Here is a 21678-nt window from a genome sequence, read left to right on the forward strand (position 1 = left end):
GCACGTGTCTGATGGAAGTGGAGAATGAATGGGAAAGAAGGCAGGAGAGGATGAATGGACGGCCAGGTGTCTTAGCTGATTGGGGGTGGGATACTTTTGGAAGTGGTGCGACTTTAATGCAAACTTTAGGTATAAAAGGAAGAGGGCATGGACCCATTTCCTTGACTTGATCTGTTTAAGAGCATGTACTGTACTGCCAAGTAGCTGGCCGGCTCTGGGTGACTCCTGGCTCTGCCTCTTCGAGCTCCAAGACTTCCAGCAATTGACATGACCTCCCTACCCTTAATGTCCCCATCTGTAAATATACACTGATACTAATTTGTACTTCTTAGAGGGAGGGCTGTGAACATTAAATGAGCACACAAAACGTGTAAATGACAGCTACTGTGAATTCTTCCTGGGAGAGTTAGTTTTTTAAAATTAAGTAATTTGGGTGATAGGTACCTGGGGGATTCATTATATCATTCTCTCTACTTGTGTTGATGCTTGAAATTTTCCACAATAAGACATTTTAAAAACAAGCAATGTAAATTTGAGATGTTAGTTTTGTTTAGAAAACAAATGCAGGTATATCACTGAATACAGTGCAAAATAGACACACAATTTAAAAATAAAGCACAAAAATAAATGAATGGCTTAAAGCAGCCCCTTAGAATTATGATCTCAGCCAAGGTTACTCATGAGCTCACCAGGCCTTCCATTTTCTCATCCTAAAAATGTTGAGAATAGTGACGCCTCCCTGCGGGTACTTTATGATTCAAGTGAGATGTGAGGGTGCTTTTTAAACTATAATTCTGCCTTCCAGATGCGATGATTTGTTCATTCATTCAACATGTTTCTGGAGGCCCTGCTAGGTGCCAGGTGCCAGGCTAGGTGTGGGGGCACAGTCCTGCGTAACCCTCCATGAGATGCAGGATAGACCCAGGCGCTCTACTGAGCTCAGCCTGCCGAGGTGCAAATTCTGACTCTGCTGCTTACTCCCTGGGTATCCGTGGTGGGCCTCCGTTTCCTTGTCTGTAAAATGGGGACAATAATAATATAGTTTCCTCTTCCGCATTGCGGTGAAGTTTGAATGGGGCAATAGAAGTGTCCAGCAGTGTCTAGCACACAGCGAGTGCTTAATAACTGTTCATTATTACTACTGCCCGCATGGAGATTATAGCCTAGCAGGGGAGGCTCACAATAAACAAATAAGCAAAATGACTTTAAAGTATGTGTGTGCCATGGAGTCATGGGATGTGGCATGGTAAGATAGGGAACAACAGGTGAGGCCAGGGAGGGCTTCTCTGAGGAGCTGACATTTAAGGTGAGCCAGTCCGATGATACAAAGCAGGGGTGGAGGTGGGGGCAGAGGTCAGCAGAGGGTGAGGCAGGAAGAGCTGGGCCTGCTAAAGGACCACAGACGGATGGGCAGGTTGTGAACTGATCCACCCTGGGAGGCATCCTAGACGTTGTGGGTCTGCATATTTTTTTACTTCCATTTTCTGGCACATGGAATGAGTATGTTATTTCGGCTAAGCATATTAGGCTGGTTTTCCAGCAGTTGGAAGTGAAGTGTCTTAAGAAAGGAGCCCCTTGTTCTAATTGTTGCAAATATGTCACATAGGCTAGCAGAGGCCCAGGAGTCGGAGAAGGGAACAGGGGTGTGACCGGGTCATAAGGCTGGTAGGGTGGACAAGGCTACATCTGCAGGGCCTCCCAGGCCTGGGAAACAGGTACGGGTTTGATCCTGATTCCAGTGGGAAGTTTTTGGAGGCATTACGGCCAGAGGAAAAGTGAATCTCGACAAACGTTCCAGCCATCCCTCAGGCGGCTTCAGAAGCTGGACTGAAGGGGACCCGAGAGTAGTGGCTGGAGGGCTCAGGGGACTGAAGCTGATAAGAGATGAAAGACGCTGGCCGTGCGGAGGTGTGACACTCATCACTTATTTGTTAATGAGGAAAAAGGCCAAGGGAAAGTAAAAACCAGAGGGAGGTGTGGAGAAGAAGACAGGACTTAAGAGAGTTTATAGCCACGGCTGCTTCTTTTCTCTGAATCCACAAAGTCCTCAAAGACCCCACAGGTCTCCATCTCCTCACTTAGCTCAAGATGCCTGTGCTTTATTCCCACACGGCCTGGAGCTTTGTCCAGATGGGAAATCCATCTCAAGCATATGGATCTGGAATTTTCTAATAAAGGGAGTGAGGATAAGCAAATCTGAGGTTGAGACTGGAGGGAGGTGCCGGTAGAAGGGCCAGGCCTGGTGCAGTGGTTCGGCCGTGTCAGGCCCAGCTGCTGCCTCGGGGGTGCAGGCTCTGGGCCAGACGCTGAGCGCTCCACCTGCACCGTCTCCAATGATCTTCCCACCGTGTGAGGTTGATGCCATCAGTATCCACGTTTTACAGGGAGAGGTGGAGCCTGTGAGAAGGTGTATAACCTGACCAGGGTCACCCAGGCCTGTCTGATGCCAGAGCCCTCGCCATCACAAGCTGCGTCATGACACGGCCTCCTCCACCCACCCCACCCGCAGAAAAGCCACCCTTTTGTTTCATTGCCAAGCAGCAGAGGCTTTGGAGTTTGGCTCTTAATATGACATAGAGGAGTCCTCGGCTGGGCTGCAGGGTGCTGAGACCCGGAGCTGTATGGGGTGGGGGTGGGGGTGAGTACAAATCTGTGCATGGTTCTGGGGAGGAGAGTCACAGCTCTGTTTCCCAAGAGGGTTTGGGACACCCTTTCCCCCAGATAAAGATGGAGACTTGCTGGCCAAGAGTATAAATTTTGGCTGTTTTGAACAGTGCCTGGTACTGTAGTAAAACCTCAGTAAATATCTGTAGAAGGAGTAAATGAAGGTCTAGAGCTTTCAGAACTGAAGGACATCTTTTCATGGGCCCTTAGGAAAGACTTAAAAGCACCTTAATGTAACCTCCCCACTTTACAGGTGAGGAAACTGAGGCCCAGAAATAAGAATCCCACCAGGCTGAGCTCAGGAACTTGGTGACCTAAAGACGGATCTCCTTTCCTTTCAGCCCAGTGCTGCTTATGCCTCTTTTCCAGGCAAATACGGTGACGATGAGTCTGCCACCAGGAAGTAAACGCACAACTGTGCAGACCAAGAGGGCACACCAGCCTGCCTCTATCTAGTGCATATGTCCCTGGGATGGGGTAGAACAGTCTAGATAGGCAGCTGTAGGAGTGTGGGTGGCCAGGCAGCACCATGATTAGGGGGAGATTTGAGTTTTCAAGGGCTCTTCTTGGCATTTGAGGCTGCAGGTGGCTGGACCTGGCTGGATCCGCTCAGATTTATCTTTGTATTATGCAGAGTGCTCCTTGCCCGTTATGGAATTCTAGAAAGCTAGAGAGGAGGGATCCTGGGGGTCAAGGCACCAAGACATGGATGTCGTCATCTACCGGGTTCATTTCCACGGAGCTGGAAATGGCCTTAGTGTCTCTACCAGAGTCCCAGGCAGTCATCACCAATCAGTCACAGGAGGAGCCATCTCCTGCTGGGCCTTTTGCAGAGGGGGACGTGCGTGGGGTGGGCTTGTGGTGGAGCTGAGCTGGGAGTCAGGGGCTGGAGTCTGGCCCCAGCTCTGTCACCAGTCATGCGACTTTGAACAAGAGATTTAGCGTCACCCCAGTTTCCACTCCATCTTTGATGTACTTGACCATTCACTCATTTCTTCAACAAATATTTATCGTGCACCTACTGTGATCCGGGCACTGGGCTGTGAGCTAGAGAAGAGGAAAGAAGTAGCTTTTCTCTGTAACACGAAAACTTTCGGCTCTAATAGTCTATCTTTCGTTGCAGCTCTTGCGAAACGTCCCCTGGCCATACCAACATTTCAATTTCCTTCTCCGAGCCTTGTTTCACTTTGCAATGTCCCCCTTGAGATGTGACTTGCAGAGTGTTCCATTTTATTATGAACCAGGAGCTTGCAGGGCCAGGGTTTGAGCAGTTCTGAGAATGCTGCTGAGAGAGTAACCACAGACGTTCCTTCTGCTGTTTAAAATATTTACCAAAAAGATTTGGATAACCCTTCATTACCTGAGCAGGAATTTCCAAAGTTTACACTGCAGGTCGTAGTGATTGTAATATCTTTATATTTTTATTTATTTTTTTTTGTGGTACGCGGGACTCTCACTGTCGTGGCCTCTCCCGTTGCGGAGCACAGGCTCCGGACGCGCAGGCTCAGCGGCCATGGCTCACGGGCCCAGCCGCTCCGCGGCACGTGGGATCCTCCCGGACCGCGGCAGGAACCCGCGCCTCCCGCCATCGGCAGGTGGACTCTCAACCACTGCGCCACCAGGGAAGCCCATGGAGTGTGTTTTGCAGTGTTAATGGAGAGGCTGATTCACACCAGATGGGATGGAAATTCAAGGGAAAAGGATGTATAAACTGTACACCGAGATTCGGCTATGAGGTTGGATTTTTAAAATGTACTAAAAGTCAGAGGTCAAGGACCTGACACACGCCCAGGTTTTCCCCATACATTTTTATATTGCCTTAGCTCATCTGAATCTTGGTCTTGCTATAAAGGGGTCACTTTTATGATATTTAGTTTATAGACAAAATTCTGGTGCCATACCATAAAGTCCAAAGCAGCTTTTACTGGAAACTTCCTACATAAAAGCTCAGATTTGGATGAGTATCAGTGTTTCTCAAACTTAAAAAAATTTTTTTGGGGTGTGGGGGATAAACATTAAAAAAAAAAAAAGCCTCTCACCCCTGTATCTTCTGTGTGTGTTTATCAGCCAAGAAAATTTTGCTTAGATCCTGTCTATAATTCACAATACACAAGGAGTAGGCATTTTTGTGGTCCAAATTTACCAATTAAACAATAAGAAGTCCTATTCACTGTGGCATATATAGCCTGGCCCTATGCTGAGAGCTTTACATATATTATCTCCCATAATTATCCTACCTATGATTATCAACCCCTTTTATAGATGAAGAAAGAGACCAAGGGAGGTGTGTCCCCAGGGCACCTGAAGGGGGCGGGGAGGGGCTCAGTCCAGATTTGGACACTGGTCTGGCTGACCCCCTGACCCATGCTCTTCTCCACTCTGCTTCCTCCAGTTGTACTTCCCCTGTCCCATGTCCCGATGAGTCCACAGGACCTGCGCCCTCAGCGGTAGATCCATCAGCAAATGTTCTGCAGTTTCGTCTGAGCTGGGGCTGGAGGACTCAGCCATTGCCCTCTGCCACCCACTCCCCACCTGTCCAGTGTGTTGAGCCCTTTTCACAGTGGGCGGTGGGTGCAGGTGACAGGGTATCCTGGCTGCCTGGTGGAGTAGTTAGCTGGGTGGGCCTCTGGGCTTGGGCTTCCATTTGCATGAATTGATATTGCCGGGGGGAGGATACGTCTTTGTTTGGACCAAAGAACAAAGAGGGAGGCTGTCGGCGGGAGGTGTCTGTGGACTGGTGGGTGAAGAGGATCCCGGAGAGGATGAGAAAGGTGAGGAGGCTGCTTTCCTTTCACGTTTAACTAAGTGTCGGTTCAGGTACTATGCCAGAGTCTGGGAGCTACAGATGTGGCCGTGGCCCACCTAACCTTGGGGAGCTGCAGCCAGAGGGGGGAGATGGGCAGCCTCAAGTTGGAACAACCCGAGAACAACCCAAGTTCTCATCTCAGAGTTCTAGTCTCAGCTCTGCGGCTTCTTAACTAGGTGGGCCTTGGTATTGTCATCTCTACAGTGGGTTAATAATAACACTGACCCCGAGTTGTGATAAGTGCTAGGACAGGAACGCTTGGGGAGTCAGGTGCAGAGGACAGAGGAGGGCCTCATGCTGTCTTGGAGGGCTTCCTGGAAGAAGTGCCATCTAAGCGGAGACCTGGAGGAGGAGAGAGGTTTACCTGGCAAAATGAGCGGAGAATGGGCTCCCAGTGGAGGTATGGGCTTTTTGGGAACCTGAGGACAGACCCATGTGGCTGGAGTGAGCAGCATGAGGGCACTGGAAGGTGGTGACTTGGTTCTGGCCTGGGCCTCTTTTGGGGACTCAGGTGTCCAGCTGAGCTCTGAAATTGCTACCGGTGGGGTGGGGCCTCCTCACGGCCCCAGTGGCCGAGGGTGGAGAAGAAATCGTATGGAGGGTGCTGTGGGACATCCACACGGAGCACTCCAGGGAGGAGGTGTTGGAGGGGAGCTGGAGGAGACTTGCTGCCAAGTGACCTCCCACAAGTCTGGCCTTGACTGGCTCTGAAACGGCTGCGAGTGCCCCCGGGAGTCAGTGTAACGTGCCCATGGCGGGCTTGGTCCTTCCTGCTGGGCAAAGCCTGTTGTGTTTTGGTTTCACTGACTGAGTCAGTCCATCCACCATCAAGCATTTATTGAGTGCCTGCCATGTGCCAGGCACTGTTCTGGTCACTGGGATAGAGAGGTGGGCACCTTAGTCCAAGATCCTATACTCATGGAGCTTAATTCCTAGTGGGGAGGGGCAGCAGCCTTAGACGGAATGGTCTGGGGAGGTGCCAGGGCCTTCCTAGGCACTGGGAGGGAGGGGCAAGGCCCATGATGCTCTTGGGGAATGTGACCAACGAGAGCAGCGGCCCTGAGGTGGGGCCACTTTGGCATGCTCAGATGGGTGACCTCTGCTTGAGGGAGGGGAGAGCTGAAGGAGGGAGAGTCAAGAGGCGTCAGGAGGCCAGTTCATGTAGATCTGGTAGCAGCAGTAGGGTGGTGGCAGCTGTTAGGGAAGAGACCATGGGCATCAAAGGAGGATGGAGGGAGCCCTTCCTGATGTCCAGTGACAAGAGACGGGCCTGGCCCTGAATCCCAGCTCTGCTACTAATAGCCCGAGGAAGCCAAGCAGGCGCCTCAACCTCCGTGTGCTTCCATGTCCTCTCCTGTAAAACAGCAAGGGCCACAGCGACAATTCGGTGAGATGGTGCGTGTAGACCATCCCGGCACCTGGCTTGCTGAGCGTGTGCTCACCAGGGCGATTCTTAACTACCGCGATGATTATTAAAGCCACGAGGGCAAACCCAAGGCAGAGTGTGCCTCGCCTTTCATGCTCCCTGAAAATCAGAGCTGTCTGCTCTCTGCCCACGGCAGGGCCTGCATGTCATTGCTCATCTGCCTCACGTGCTCTCCTGTCACTACAGCTGGGGGTCAGGGGAGAGGGAAGATGGTGCCCAAGGCCTTTCCATAGCAGGTGGTAGGAGGGCGAGGGCTGTGGGCTTCCTGCTGGTTCTGACAGGCTGCCAAGGCCAAGGTCTTGACACTGGGGGTCAGGACCCTGATGGGTAGGGACAGGGTGCCATGAGGACACTGAAGAGGGGCACCTGGGCCAGAATGGGAGTGCAGGGAAGGCTTCCTGGATTGCGGAGATCCATGCTGAGTTCTCCAGGTTGCTGGTGGTAGCAGGATGAGGGGAGGAGTGGTCCAAACCTCAAATGCATTTTAAGGCGCTTGAAATCCCAGCATAAGAGACAGAGGGGTGGGCGGGAGGGATTGAAAGAAGTTGTAGGGGAGAGATGGAGCTGCAGAGGTGGGCAGGGCAGACTGGATTCCCAAAGAATGGACTGAGGGGGCAGGACAGGAGCCAGAGGTCTGACCAGTGAGGGGACCCTGCAGACCCATAGGCAGTGAGAGCTGATGGGGCCTGGACAAGGAGGTGGCCGTGAGGACAGAGAGATCAACTGGGCAACACTTGACTTGGAGATTGAATAAACTTGGATGGATGCAGAGAGAGTATTGAAAACTGATGCCCAGGTGTGTGGCTTGGTGACTGGAGGGCGGTGCTGCCTTACTGAGACCAGGCCCCCAGGAGGGAGGGCAGGAGAGGATGAGCCGGGCTTTGGTTGAGTGGGAAGGGCTTGGGAAGCACCCTGGGGAGAATTTCAGTAGGTCTGGAGCCCTGGAGGAAAGTCCAGCCCTGGGTGTGGAGGTGGGCTTCCCCGCAGATAGATGGTGGAGCCTCCTGAGTACAGCCTGGGCAGCAGACAGTGTAGAGGGAGGAGAAAAAGAAGAGGTTTGTGAATATGTAGAATACCGTGGGAGCCTGGGGGTGCGCGGCGGTGTCCTAGGTGTCCTTGGGCTGATGGCTTTGGACTGGGGCCTTGAAGGATGTCTGGATGTGGGCAGGTGGAGGAGGGGAGTGAAGGGGGTGCCAAACGTGGAGATAGAGGCAGCTTGTGACCATGGCCGAGGAAGGCTGGTGGAGGAAATGCTTCTTGGGAAAGAGACTACAGAAGAGGAAGGTTGGGCTCACTAGTATTGTGAAACGCATTGCATGTCTCTCTAAAGAGCTGGGGCTTTTTCCCATAGACGAGGGAAGCCCAGCATGGTTTTGAGCACAAGAGAGACTCAATCAGAACCATGTTTACTAGAAAGCTCTTTCTGGCATTACTGCCTAGCATGTGTCCATGTGACACTGATGCCCAGTGGACAGAGTGCTGGTGACTGTCCCTGCCCTCTCCTATTCCAATCCAGGGAGCCTCAGCCTGGCCATCTTCACGCAATGGGGACATATGAGCTGAACCGGGGAGGCAGCTCTCGGGTTGATGCAGGGCCAGTGGCGGCCCTTCCACTCTTCATCCTGAGCCTGCTTGTCCAGGTTGTCACCTGGACAGCTGCCTCAACCCTTCCTCTTGCCTGTGTTTGGGTGCTACATACTCTTGGCCTCCAGACCATCTCTTGGGTCTGCCTCTGAGCAAGCAAGCCACCTTGGTAAGGAGAGGGTGCTCTGTAGGAAGACACTGTTTTCTACTCTGCAAGCCCCCCCTTCCATATGCCCCTACTGCCCACTGCCCCACCCAACTGGCCATTGTCCACTTTTTAAAAAAGCTTATGACTGGACTGCATATCATGCACCAGACCCCAAGTGAAACATATTACACGCATCATCTCATCTAGTCCTTTTCAGTCTTAGCAAGTGGGTTCTCTTGTTGCACCCATTTCACAGATGAAAATACTAAGGCTCGGAGAGGTTAAATAACTTGCCCGTGGTCTCACACACAGTCAGAGACTGTACATTTGGGATATTTAATGCAGGGAGATAGACGACAATTTCATCCTTTTAACTCATCACCCAAACCGTTACCCTCTGAGCAGACGCCAGTCTCTGGGCTCTCCCTGTAGCCCTCTGTCCACTCCCGCTTCCATAAACGGGCTGCACGATTATACCTCCCTTAAGTGCCCTTTTGGAGTTGTGGCCCATCTCAAGGCAGAGGGAAAGCTGGTGGATTTGACCTCGGTGGGGATTCCAGCCTGGGCATTTACTTGCTGTGTGTGTTCTTGGAATCATCACTTAAAACCCTCAAACCTCAGTTTTCTTATCTGCAAAATGGGGACCTCTGGTTCCCAACTCTAAGAGTTATTTGGAGAAAATGAGATAAGGCTCCTAAGCTCTTAGCATAGTGTCAGGCACAAGGGGAACGATCCAGGCACTGTGATCATTAGAATCTTATCACGGCCCTCGTTGCCTCTTTGCACAGCAGACTCAGCAGCCACATGGCCAGGGCCAAACAGGTGCCCATGGCACGTGTGTGGTGGAGCCAGAGGACAGAGAGAATGAATCACTGACCTCCCAAGCACTGAATTATTAATGTCGTTATTCTCAGACTTGTAAGGAGGGCCCGGGTGGAAGCACATACATGGAAGGCTCCACGCAGCCTCCGCAGCAAGCGCCTCCCGGGTCCCGAGTTGCCATGGAGTCCGGCAGGCGGCCTGGAGGCGGACGCCCGCGTCGGGGCCCACAGCACCGCCCCAGCGCAGGTCCTCGGTCTGCGGCCTGAGCGCTGGCCGCGCCGGGTTCCGCCTTTGCGCGGGTCCCTGACCGCTCCTCTGGGACCCTAGGGGAGAGAAATAAACTGGAGCGGGCGTCCTCTGGAGAGTGGGGTGCGTGTGAAGTGCTTGCTGTAGGGCTTCAGCCCCCGGCCTTTCCAAAGGTCTGGCGCGTAGCGGGGCCGAAGGGGGCCTGAAATCCAGTCCCCGCCGCTCGCGCATCCGAGCGCCCTCTGCGCGCCTGACTCCGGTCGGCTGGCGAGCCACCGTGCCCGGGCCTCTCCACTACCCGGGGTGCGGCCGCCTCGGGGGTGAGCCCCGGAGAGGAGGGGCCCGGCTAGGCGCGGCGGGTCCGGGCGGGAGGGCCCGGGGCTCTCGGGCTGGGCCGGACGCCGCGCCTTCCTTCCCAAGCGGGCCGGCTGGGCGGGGCGGGGCGCGGGGCGGGCCCTGGAGGAGCACGGGGAGGAGCCCGAGCTGCGGCGGCGGCCGCGTCAGAGCACTGCTCCTGCTACCCGGCGGCTCAGACCCGGCCCGAGCGCCCGCCGAGAACACGGACAGGGACCTGCACGGGCACGGGCGCTGCGCCGGAGGCTCCTCTCGCGGGCGGGGGCTGCGCGACCATGGCGGACAAGGAGGCCGGCGGCAGCGACACTGGGCCCCGAGGTGAGCGCAGGCTGCGGGTCCTGCGGCTGCGGCGGGGCGGCGGAGGAGGGATGAGGTGCGCTCGGCGCCCCGCAGTCCCCTCGCGGGCCACGGGAAAGTAGGCGCCCCCGCTCCATCCTTCCCTAGCAGGCAGGGCCGGGGTGAGCACCGCGGCGGGGCCGGGAGTCCAGGGGGCCAGGGGTGGCCCGCTGGTCACGTGCTCCGCTCCCAGCTGGGGTGCGGACGCTGCGGCGAGGACCGCAGCCCCCGCCCGGACACCCCACTGTCCCCGCCGCGGGATGTCGCCTCCTGCGGGGGCCCAGTGCACGTCTGGGTGAGAACCCTCCCCCATGTCCGTCCCCTGCGTGCTATGCGGGGACGCCCACGCTGGCCATTTAAACGGCCGGCCTCGGGGTGACCCGCGGCTCATTTTCGTGACTCAGCGAGGCGGGGGTGGGCACCAGGGGGAGTCAGAGATTTGGACCTGTTCTCTCACCCCGACGAGGCCGGACAGACGCACCGGGAGTGGCGGCTGTAGCTCCGGGCCGAACTGCATCTCACTCTCCATCCCCGCCCATCCCCGGGGATTCTCTGGGCTGAGGAGGAGGGAAGCGGCGGGGCCTCCTCTATCCCTTCTAGCCCGGGCTTGGGGGGAGGAGACGGCGCCCAGCGCAGAGGACAGACGCTCGCATTTCGCAAATGTGCCAGGGCCGCTTTCTTTGGGCAGCGTGGTTCAGGCTCAGAAAGTGGGGGGCGGGAGGGCAAGGAGCGAGACTGGACCTGGGAGTGGGGGAAAGAGGAGGGCCAGCTCTTGGATCCCAGGGCTATAAATCATGGCTTTCGCCGGCAGAGGGGACAGGCTGGCCAGGACTGTGGGTCCCAAGTGGGGAAAGTTGGGCGCACGGAGGATACCGCGCGCCCCTGACCAGCAGGGCCTTGGCAGGAGCAGCTGCTGGAGGGGAGCGTGGCCCGGGGGCTTCCTCCGGAGCGACAGGGCAAGCCTCGTAGCGCGGACGAAATTAAAATGCCTAGGGCGTAAGGGAAATTCATCCCGGAAAGGAGCGCTCGGCTGTGCGGGGACCCCGCCGGAGCTGGGGAAACTGATTCAGGTGGCAGCACAGCCACCACGAGAAGTGTACTCACACTCTTGCTGTCTGTGGCCGCGTCCCCTCGTCCTCTGATGAGCTCCGAGTCGCACCTGCCCCCTCCCCAGCCCATTGTTCCTGCGGATCTGGGAGGTGCCTCCCCACACGGCACTGCAGTGGTGGGGGAGTGCTGGGGGGAGGGGGAGATCCTGACAAGGCTCATTCCTGGAAGGGACGTGGAGAGTCCCGGCGGGGCCTAAATACAGCATCCCGAACCTGCCCCCCTCCCCTGCCCTTCCTCAGCTGGCAAACACGGGCAGTGGACTGGAGGCTGTCTTTGTCTGAACATCACTCAGCAACTGGAATGATTTATCTTTTCCCCACCCTTCTCCTTTAAATTGGAAAAAAAAAAAAAGTAGGATGATAGGGAGGGACATCAGAACTGCTAAGGATTGCTAAAGCTTAAGTTAGTGAAGCAGTTTCTTGCCTCTCATGCTAGAATAGTGGGTGGCTATATCCAGTGCAAGGTTAGCCATAGGATTTGTCAAATCAGAAGAGTGAGCAGCGATGTGTACCAGCCTCCTCCCCCGCTTTGTCTAGAAAAATGGAATTCAACACCCCTACCCTGCACACACACTCACAGGGGCCTCTGTGTAGTTGTCTCTCCTCAGGCTGAGAGAGCTCCCCATCCAGAATGGGGAGACATGCGGGGTGTGCTGGGCCACCTGCCACTGCTGCCTGTATCTATTCTAGAGTGTTTCTTCACTTCCAGTGATCTGTGGTTCCAGGCATGCTGTGACAATTCCAGGCACATGGACTTGGGACACAGAGCAGGCTGTCCCTGGCAGCTCACTGCTTCTCTCTGGCCTCCATCCCTTCATCTATAAAATGAGAGATATTAATAGTATCTCATAGGAGCCGAGCCTCTGCTCACCCACCACCTAACACATCTATTTCTAAGGTTTCCTCATTGCATATTCTGTGCTGGGCAATGAACATGCATCATTTTATTTTTTAAAGCCACGCAAGAAACCTGGTGCCAGCATTGCCCTTTTACTGGGTAGGAAATCTAATCATAGGTTGAATGACCTATCCAAGGTCACATATCTAGTGAGTATTGATTTGGACCTAGGCCATCTAATTCCAGGGCTCCAGCCCTTCAACACCATCCTGCATAGCCCCTGTGGGCCAGTGATTACCATTCTCTTAGGGACATAAAAATGATCGTTCTTCAGGGGATTATTTCAAGGATTCTCGCGGTGCCAGAGGCATCAAAGTGTGTTGGGACTTGTGATCGGTGGGAGCCTGGGGGGTGGGGTATGTTAGAAGGGATGGTCAGAAAGCTATGAAACTTTTCCCAGTAAATCAAGCGGGGGGGGGGGGGGTCCTGCCTGTGAAACAAGAATGGCAGGTTGGGAGTCATTGAAGCCAGGTGGCGGATACCTGACGGTTCATTACTATTCCATTTGCTTTGTATGTATTTGCAAATGCCGTTCATAGAACATTTAAATTAGTTACTTTATAAAATCAGAAGGTCCACCCTTTAACCCCTGGAGCTTTGGACCAAAAAGGCTGAGATGACCCTCAGCCTTGCCCCCACCAATACCTGAGTTGGTTGACATGTGGAGCCCTAGAAGGATGAGGTGAACTGGGGGGCTGGCGTGGTTCAAGCTGGACTAGCTCCTGTGGTGACCGGGTCAGGGTTGGGTGTGTGTAGTGGAAACCCGGTCATTTGCTCCAGGGTGTGGGGAGGGTAAGGAGAGGCACGGCAGGCAGGGGGTTTGCCTGGGTTGGGGGTACCTCTGGAAGCAGTGCTTTGGGCTTTGGAGATGGGATTCTTACCATCCTGGCAGATAATCATAATAAAAAATAAACATTTTAAATTGTGACGTTTATTGAGGACTTAGTTTGTATTGAAATCTGAGAATACTGAATTATCTCACTTAGCCCTGATCACATTTGTTATTGGATGAATGATTCTAGGAGGGGGCACTTTCACCCCTATTTCACTGAGGAGAAAGCTGCCAGGCCAGCATGGCACATCTGGAAATAGGCCGAGTGAGGGTTAGGAGGTGGTCTCGCAGCATGTGCTGGGCTCTCCGCGAGTTGTGTTGAGTGTCTGCATGAACGAGTGCATGGCTGATAGAGTGTGGCTGCCCCTCTTTCCTGGGGCCACCAAACTCCGGATGGGCATGGAAGGGTGCTGGTTGCGGCTCCCAAAGGAGCCAAGAAAAAGTCCAAGTGATGCTCCGGGTATCACTAGTTAGGGCTGTGGCCATGGGATCCACTTGCATGTCCACACCTGCCTTGCAGCTCTGTCCCCTGTCACCGTGATACACGCCTGTGCATGTTTCCCACACCGTCTCTTGCGTTTCCCAGAGCCCTGTCATCTCCTGTGGCCCTCATGCAGTTCCCCCTGTCTGGAACATCCTCACTTTCTCTAGCAGACTCCTGCTCATCCTTCAAAACTCAGCTCAGGTGTCGCTTCTCAGGAAGCCTTCCTGGACTCCTCCATCTGGATGAGATCCTGCCTGTGTGGGGCAAAGCCTTTGATGCTAACCATGGCTAATCCCAACTAGCCTTCATTCCAGTTTCCTATGGGAATATCCCACGGACTCCCCCAACAGCCCCATGAGGTTGGTGTTATTATTACCCCATTTTGTTGATGCGGCAGTTGAGGCCTTTGAGAAATTTTGTAACTTTGCCCAGCCAATGAATCTATTCACCCAGCCAATGAATGCTGGAGATGGGGTATGAATTGGTCATGGAGCCTAAAAGATTGTGCTCTTTCTCTCAATCCCTTTTCTCCCAACAGGGGCAGGGACTGTGTCTTTCATTTCCATACTCTTAGGGAGGCACATAGTAGGTGCTCAATAAATGTCCTACTGTGTGTTGAGTGAATCTCAGTCAGCAAGCTGTGAGGGAGCACAGCAGTGGGGAATGGCATCCACGTCCTGCCCACTCCACAGGGAAGTGGCGCTTCTAGAAACGCGGATGCTCAGGAGTGGGCGGAAGCTGGAGGGGGGAGGCGGGAGGGGTTCAGTCAATCCCTGAAGAGATGCGACTTTGATTCCAACAAGGCTTTGAGTGACGACTCAATCTTGTGGGGGCGAAGTGCTCTCGTCGCATAAATAGGCCTCTTTGGTGAGGGAGAAAGCTTCTTTATTATCGCTGCACATAATTAGAATGGTAGGGAGGAACCAGGGGTTTAATGAATAAGCAGCATGTGGCAGGGAGCGATCGCCTCCCACCGGGGCCTGGGCATTGCCAGGAGAGCCGGGTGAGCCAATGAGGTGACCAAGAAGAGCAAGTACTGCTCAGAAACGACCCTGGCCCTGCCGCAGCGGGCTCTACAAATCCTTGCTGTGTTACGTTTATTGCAAACGACTCCCAGTCCGGCTCTTGGTCCAGACGTGCACTAGAGGTGCGGAGGGCTGGAGGACCAAAGTGGCTTTGGAGCCCAAAGACTGCGGGTCAACTCCACCTAAGGTTTCCTTGCCTGGTCTGTGAAAGGGGAGCATGATGCCTGCTGGGTCTGTTGTGGGAACAGTGGAGATAACGGATGGGCAGGAAACTGTTTTGAACGCTTTTGAACACCTATTCCCCATCTTAGCAGAGTCCACTGGTAGAAAGCAAGGATGACGGCAGCTGTCATCCAGGGCTGGTCCTGGAGTGGGTGGTGTCAGGAGCCACACTTTTTGGCCACTGGACATTCCCTGGGGTTACTTACCGCAGTGGTTCTTAATCCCGGCTGCCTGTTAGAAGCACTTGGAGAGTGTTTTAAAATTCCTGGTGCCCAGGCCTCATCCCAGAACTATTATATCAGGACCTCTTTGGGTGAGTGGCCAAGTTTGAGAATCACTGAGTTTTCACATGTCTGTATTTCAGACTTGGGACCTTAGCACGTGGGAGGGGAGGGGAGGGAGCGGCAGACACGGTCCACTCCCTGGTGCTGGACTGTCTGAGTCACCAGGGAGTTTTAAGCACCAGCCCTGTGTTAAATACTTCACCTGTCTCATCTCATTAAATCTTCATAAGAACTCCACGAAGTGGGTGATTTTACACAAGGGGAAACTGAGGCTGAGCAGAATTAAATGCATTCCCCTGGGTGACCTAGCTCTTGGGGGTGGTGCTAGAACAGAGCTCAGGGCTGTCAGGAAAGCCTCCGCAGGCACCTCTTATCCTCAGGGAAATGCTTCTCCATCTGTCTTTAGCTACTTGAGGTTCCCCTTTTTTGTACTGACCACCCAAACTATAATGTATTATTTTAAAAATTGACCTACTGTTTTTCTTTAATGCACTTATTTTAAGAGTCTTATTTATATCACTTCCATAAATAGAAAACCTGTATCATTTCCACAAACAGAAGGTAACCATAGCCCAAATGCATGGAACCCACATGAAGTTCGTACACTTTAGGCAGATCCTGCTGCCTGCAGAAGGTTTTGTGCTGAGGCTGCGCTCTGAGTACAGAGGGAGACTAGAGAGTTTTAGAGGAGGTCAAGGACATGGGAGCAGCAGACTCTTTCATGGAATCAGGCTCAAGAGGGGCTTGAACAAGAAGGGAAAAGCTTTAGGAATCACCTGGGGGGAGATCATTAAAATTCTCATTCCCAGGGCTTCCCTGGTGGCGCGGTGGTTGAGAGTCCACCTGCCGATGCAGGGGACGCGGGTTCGTGCCCCGGTCCGGGAGGATCCCACGTGCTGCGGAGCGGCTGGGCCCGTGAGCCATGGCCGCTGAGCCTGCGCGTCTGGAGCCTGTGCTCCGCAACGGGAGAGGCCACAACAGTGAGAGGCCCGTGTAACGCAAAAAAAAAAGAAAAAAAAATTCTCATTCCCAGATTTTCTGGAATTAGACTCACCAGGGAAATGGGGCCTGGGGATATATTTGCAAAGCCCATCAATGAGTCTTATAATTGGTCGAGAATTAGTGTGAAATGTGACTGCCTAGTCCCTGGTCCATCCACCAGGGGAACGGGACCCTCCCTCTGGGGACCCCTGCACTAGAGTGTGTCGCTCTGGGATGGCCAGGTGGGGAAGAGAGAATGTTCCAATGGGATTTTACAGGGGCAGTCAGCTTAGATTCCAATCCTAGCTTCACAACTTATCAGCAATGGGATTCTGGGAAATTTACTTACTCTCCCCCCACCTCAGTTTCCTCATCTGTAAAGTGGGAATAACCTATGTACCCATCCCAGAGTGGATTTTATTTACCCCCATAACCCCTGCTAAGTGCTGAGTACACTTCCTGGCTCATGGTGAATACTTGCTGTTGTCCACTATTATTGTTTATTATTATGAGTCCTGTGGATGGAGATAGGGCAGTTATCAGAGGCTGCATTTCGTCCAGGAGGCTCAGAGGAAAGAAGGGCTGGACGAGATCCCACTGCTGGGAAGGGGCAGACACAACCTGAGCCTCAGGCCCTGTGGCTTCTTGTCCAGCAGGCCTAGGTCTTTATTTTATTTATTTATTTATTTAACATCTTTATTGGAGTATAATTGCTTTACGATGGTGTATTAGTTTCTGCTATATAACAAAGTGAATCAGCTGTACATATACATATATCCCCATATCTCCTCCCTCTTGCGTCTCCCTCCCACCCTCCCTCTACCACCCCTCTAGGTGGACACAAAGCACTGAGCTGATCTCCCTGTGCTATGCGGCTGCTTCCCACTAGCTATCTATTTTACATTTGGTAGTGTATATATGTCCATGCCACTCTCTCACTTTGTCCCAGCTTACCCTTCCCCCTCCCCGTGTCCTCAAGTCCACTCTGTATGTCTGCATCTTTATTTCTGTCCTGCCCTTAGGTTCTTCAGAATCTTTTTTTTTTTTTAGATTCCATATATATGTGTTAGCATACGGTATTTGTTTTTCCCTTTCTGACTTAACTTCACTCTGTATGACAGTCTCTAGGTCCATCCACCTCACTACAAATCACTCAATTTCGTTTCTTTTTATGGCTGAGTAATATTCCATTGTATATATATGCCACATCTTCTTTATCCATTCATCTGTTGATGGACACTTAGGTTGCTTCCATGTCCTGGCTATTGTAAATAGAGCTGCCATGAACATTGTGGTACATGACTCTTTTTGAATTATGGTTTTCTCAGGGTATATGCCCAGTAGTGGGATTCCTGGGTCGTATGGTAGTTCTATTTTTAGTTTTTTAAGGAGCCTCCATACTGTTCTCCATAGTGGCTGTATCAATTTACATTCCTACCAACAGTGCAGGAGGGTTCCCTTTTCTCCACACCCTCTCCAGGATTTATTATGTGTAGATTTTTTGATGATGGCCATTCTGACTGGTGTGAGGTGATACCTCATTGTAGTTTTGATTTGCATTTCTCTAATGATTAGTGATGTTGAGCATCCTTTCATGTGTTTGTTGGCAATCTGTTTATCTTCTTTGGAGAAATGTCTACTTAGGTCTCTTCTGCCCATTTTTGGATTGCATTGTTTGTTTTTTTGATATTGAGCTGCATGAGCTTCTTGTATATTTTGGAGATTAATCTTTGTCAGTTGCTTCATTTGCAACTATTTGCTCCCATTCTGAGGGTTGTCTTTTGGTCTTGTTTATGGTATCCTTCGCTGTGCAAAAGCTTTTAAGTTTCATTAGGTTCCATTTGTTTATTTTTGTTTTTATTTCCATTTCTCTAAGAGGTGGGTCAAAAAGGATCTTGCTGTGATTTATGTCATGGAGTGTTCTGCCTATGTTTTCCTCTAAGAGTTTTATAGTGTCTGGTCTTACATTTAGGTCTTTAATCAGTTTTGAGTTTATTCTTGTGTATGGTGTTAGGGAGTGTTCTAATTTCATTCTTTTACATGTAGCTGTCCAGTTTTCCCAGCACCACTTATTTTATTTTTTTAAAATTAAAAAAAAATTTTTTTTTTCTTTTAAACATCTTTATTGGAATATAACTGCTTTACAATAGTGTGTTAGTTTTTCCTTTACAACAAAGTGAATCAGTTATACATATACATATGTTCCCATATCTCTTCCCTCTTGAGTCACCCTCTCTCCCACTCTCCCTATCCTACCCCTCTAGGTGGTCACAAAGCACAGAGGTGATCTCCCTATGCTATGCAGCTGCTTCCCACTAGCTATCTAATTTACATTTGGTAGTGTATATATGTCCCTTCCACTCTCTCACTTTGTCACAGCTTACCCTTCCCCCTCCCCATATCCTCAAGTCCATACTCTAGTGAGTCTGTGTTTTATTCCCGTCCTACCACTAATCTCTTCATGACATTTTTTTTTTCTTAGAGTCCATATATATGTGTTAGCATACGGTATTTGTTTTTTTCCTTCTGACTTACTTCACTCTGTATGACAGACTCCAGGTCTATCTACCTCATTACAAATAACTCAGTTTCATTTCTTTTTATGGCAGAGTAATATTCCATTGTATATATGTGCCACATCTTCTTTATCCATTCATCTGCTGATGGACACTTAGATTGCTTTCATGTCCTGGCTATCGTAAATAGAGCTGCAACGAACATTTTGGTACATGACTCTTTTTGAATTATGGTTTTCTCAGGGTATATGCCCAGTAGTGGGATTCCCAGCACCACTTATTGAAGAGGCTGTCTCCATTGTATATTCTTGTCTCCTTTATCAATGATAAGGTGACCATATGTGTGTGAATTTATCTCTGGGCTTTCTATCCTGTTCCATTGATCTATAGTTCTGTTTTTGTTCCAGTACCATACTGTCTTGATTACTGTAGCTTTGTACTATAGTCTGAAGTCCAGGAGCCTGATTCCTCCAGCTCCATTTTTCTTTCTCAAGATTGCTTTGGCTATTCGGGGTCTTTTGTGTGTCCATGCAAATTGTAAAATTTTTTGTTCTAGTTCCATGAATAATGCCATTGGTAGTTTGATAGGGATTGCTTTGAATCTGTAGATTGCTTTGGGTAATATAGTCATTTTCACAATGTTGATTCTTTCAATCCAAGAACATGGTATATCTCTCCATCTGTTTGTGTCATCTTTAATTTCTTTCATCAGTATCTTATAGTTTTCTGCATACAGGTCTTTGTCTCCTTAGGTGGGTTTATTCCTATGTATTTTATTCTTTTTGTTGCAGTGGTAGATGGGAGTGTTTCCTTAATTTCTCTTTCAGATTTTTCATCATTAGTGTATAGGAATGCAAGAGATTTCTGTGCATTGATTTTGTATCCTGTTACTTTACTAGATTCATTGATTAGCTCTAGTAGTTTTCTGGTAGCATCTTTAGGATTCTCTATGTATAGTATCATGTTATCTGCAAACAGTGACAGTTTTACTTCTTCTTTTCCAATTTGGATTCCTTTTATTTCTTTTTCTTCTCTGATTGCTGTGGCAAAAAATTCCAAAACTATGTTGAATAATAGTGGTGAGAGTGGGCAACCTTGTCTTGTTCAGGCCCAGGTCTTTAGAGGAGAGCTGGTGTCTCAGGATGTGACCCTGCTTGGCTTTCACTTAGCCCTTTGCCAAGGCTCTTTGCTCTACTATGGGTTTCTGACTGGGGCACCAGTGGGCTTCAAGGTCTCTTTGCATACCTGGGCTCTATCCAGGGCTGCCCAACCTCTGCTCTCAATGGACTCCCAGACCACCATCGGAAAGACTTGGCCTGCCGTGATGACACCCCAGATCTGGAGCTTTGCAGATTCTGCTCTGACCTCTGCCAGGACCACCCTCCTTTTCCAGCCTTGACCGTGACCTGGCAGCTGTAGATGTCAGGAGGGGCCGACAGCTGCTCCACAGCACCCCTTCTGGGGAACCATGACCTGCAGAGTATGCACCTTGATTTTAGTCCACTTATCTTTAGTGTGGCCGTGTGTCTGGGTTTGCCAGGACAGTTCTGCTCTATGCCTCTTGTCCCAGTGAAACCATTGATAGTGACTCCATTCACTTTCTGAGTATCTCAGTTTGGAAGATAACTTATGTGGTCATGCTACTTATCTGTCCTCTTCTCAGCTATCTGGGCCTCAAGTGGGATGAAGGAGGCAGGAGGGTGTGTGGTTAAACTCGAGCTTTTGCTTCTGACGCTTCTAGGTTCAGATGTGTTTAACATCTGCGTGTAACATTGCTGTGCCTCAATTTCTTCTGATGTAAACAAGGGTGAGTAATAACCCCGCTCCACTGGGGTGTTGTGACTATTACGTGAGAGACAGTGCGTCCAGGGCTGGGCATGAGCCTGGTACCTAGAGGGGGCTCAGTAAATGGCTGTAATTTATTATTATCATTGTTGGTTTGATTTGGGAGATGTAATGGTTAAATGTGGGGTCTGGAGCCAGACTGCCTGGGCTCAGCTGCGGGCTGTGTCGTTTACCTGTTCTGTGGCCCTAGCGAGTTACTTAACCTCTTAAAGGCTCAGTTTTCTCATCTGTAAAATATGGATTGTAATAGTCTTCTTCATATGGTTTTTGTGAGGATTAAATGAGTTTATACAAGAAAAGCACTTAGAACAGAGCCGACCACAAAGTAGACACTAAATTAATGTTAGCTATTATTATTATTAGCTGTTTTTGTTATTTCGGATAAAAGTTCCAAGTTATGTTCTTGTAGTCAGGAGGAATTATCCAGTGTATTAGTTTCCTACTGCTGTCGTAAAAATGGTCACAAACTCAGTGGCATAAAACAACACAAATGTATTATCTTACAGTTTGGAGGTTGGAAGTAATTCCGAACTGGGTCTCATCGGTCTAAAGTCAAGGCGCTGGCAGATCTGTGTTCCTTCTGGAGGCTCTAGGGGAGAACCCGCCTCCTCACATTTTCCGGCTTCTAGAGGTCACCTGCATTCCTTGGCTCGCGGCCCCTTCTTCCATCTTCAAAGTGCATCACTCCAATCTCTGCTTCCATTGTCACGTCTTCCCCTGACTCTGCCCCTCCTACCTCCTCTTATAAGGACCCTTGTATAAGGATCTCTTATTAGGCCCAGCCGGATAATCCAGGATAATCTTCCTCTTTCAAGATCCTTAATTTAATCACATCTGCAAAATCCTTTCTTCATATATTCATGGGTTCCAGGGATTAGAACACAGGCACATTTGGGGTGGGCGGCGCGTTTTTCAGCTTACCGTGGTCAGAAAGATTTAGGTGCGTTGGTTAAAGAGTCTTCAGCCTCCTCCAGGAGTAGTGCGAATGCTGGGAACTGTTCTTCTCTGTGTTTTCCATCTGTCGGGTTCCTCTTGAACCTGCTGAATGATGCCTTCCTAGAGTTTGGGTTGTTGGTCAGCCCTTGGCTTTTAATCA

The 21678-nt window shown here is 51.0% G+C and overlaps 1 protein-coding gene across 8 annotated transcripts in view; it reads left to right on the top strand.

Moving 5' to 3' along the window:
- Nucleotides 1-21678, top strand: part of HSPA12A (heat shock protein family A (Hsp70) member 12A) — a 165434-nt gene that overhangs the window by 85726 nt on the left and 58030 nt on the right. Inside the window, exon 1 of one of the 8 annotated variants that reach the window (XR_010838821.1) lies at nt 10165-10368. The exons of 6 other annotated variants lie outside the window; for them this stretch is intronic. Coding sequence is in view for 1 of the 2 variants with exons in the window: in XM_059051717.2 (XP_058907700.1) it covers nt 10326-10368 (43 nt within the window). In the remaining variant the exon portion in view is untranslated. Of the gene's footprint in view, nt 1-10164; nt 10369-21678 lie in introns of those variants that run through there. One more of the 8 variants, XM_059051717.2, reaches the window with a different exon arrangement.

This window comes from Kogia breviceps, chromosome 2, assembly GCF_026419965.1.
Source record: "Kogia breviceps isolate mKogBre1 chromosome 2, mKogBre1 haplotype 1, whole genome shotgun sequence".
Lineage (NCBI taxonomy): Eukaryota > Metazoa > Chordata > Mammalia > Artiodactyla > Physeteridae > Kogia > Kogia breviceps.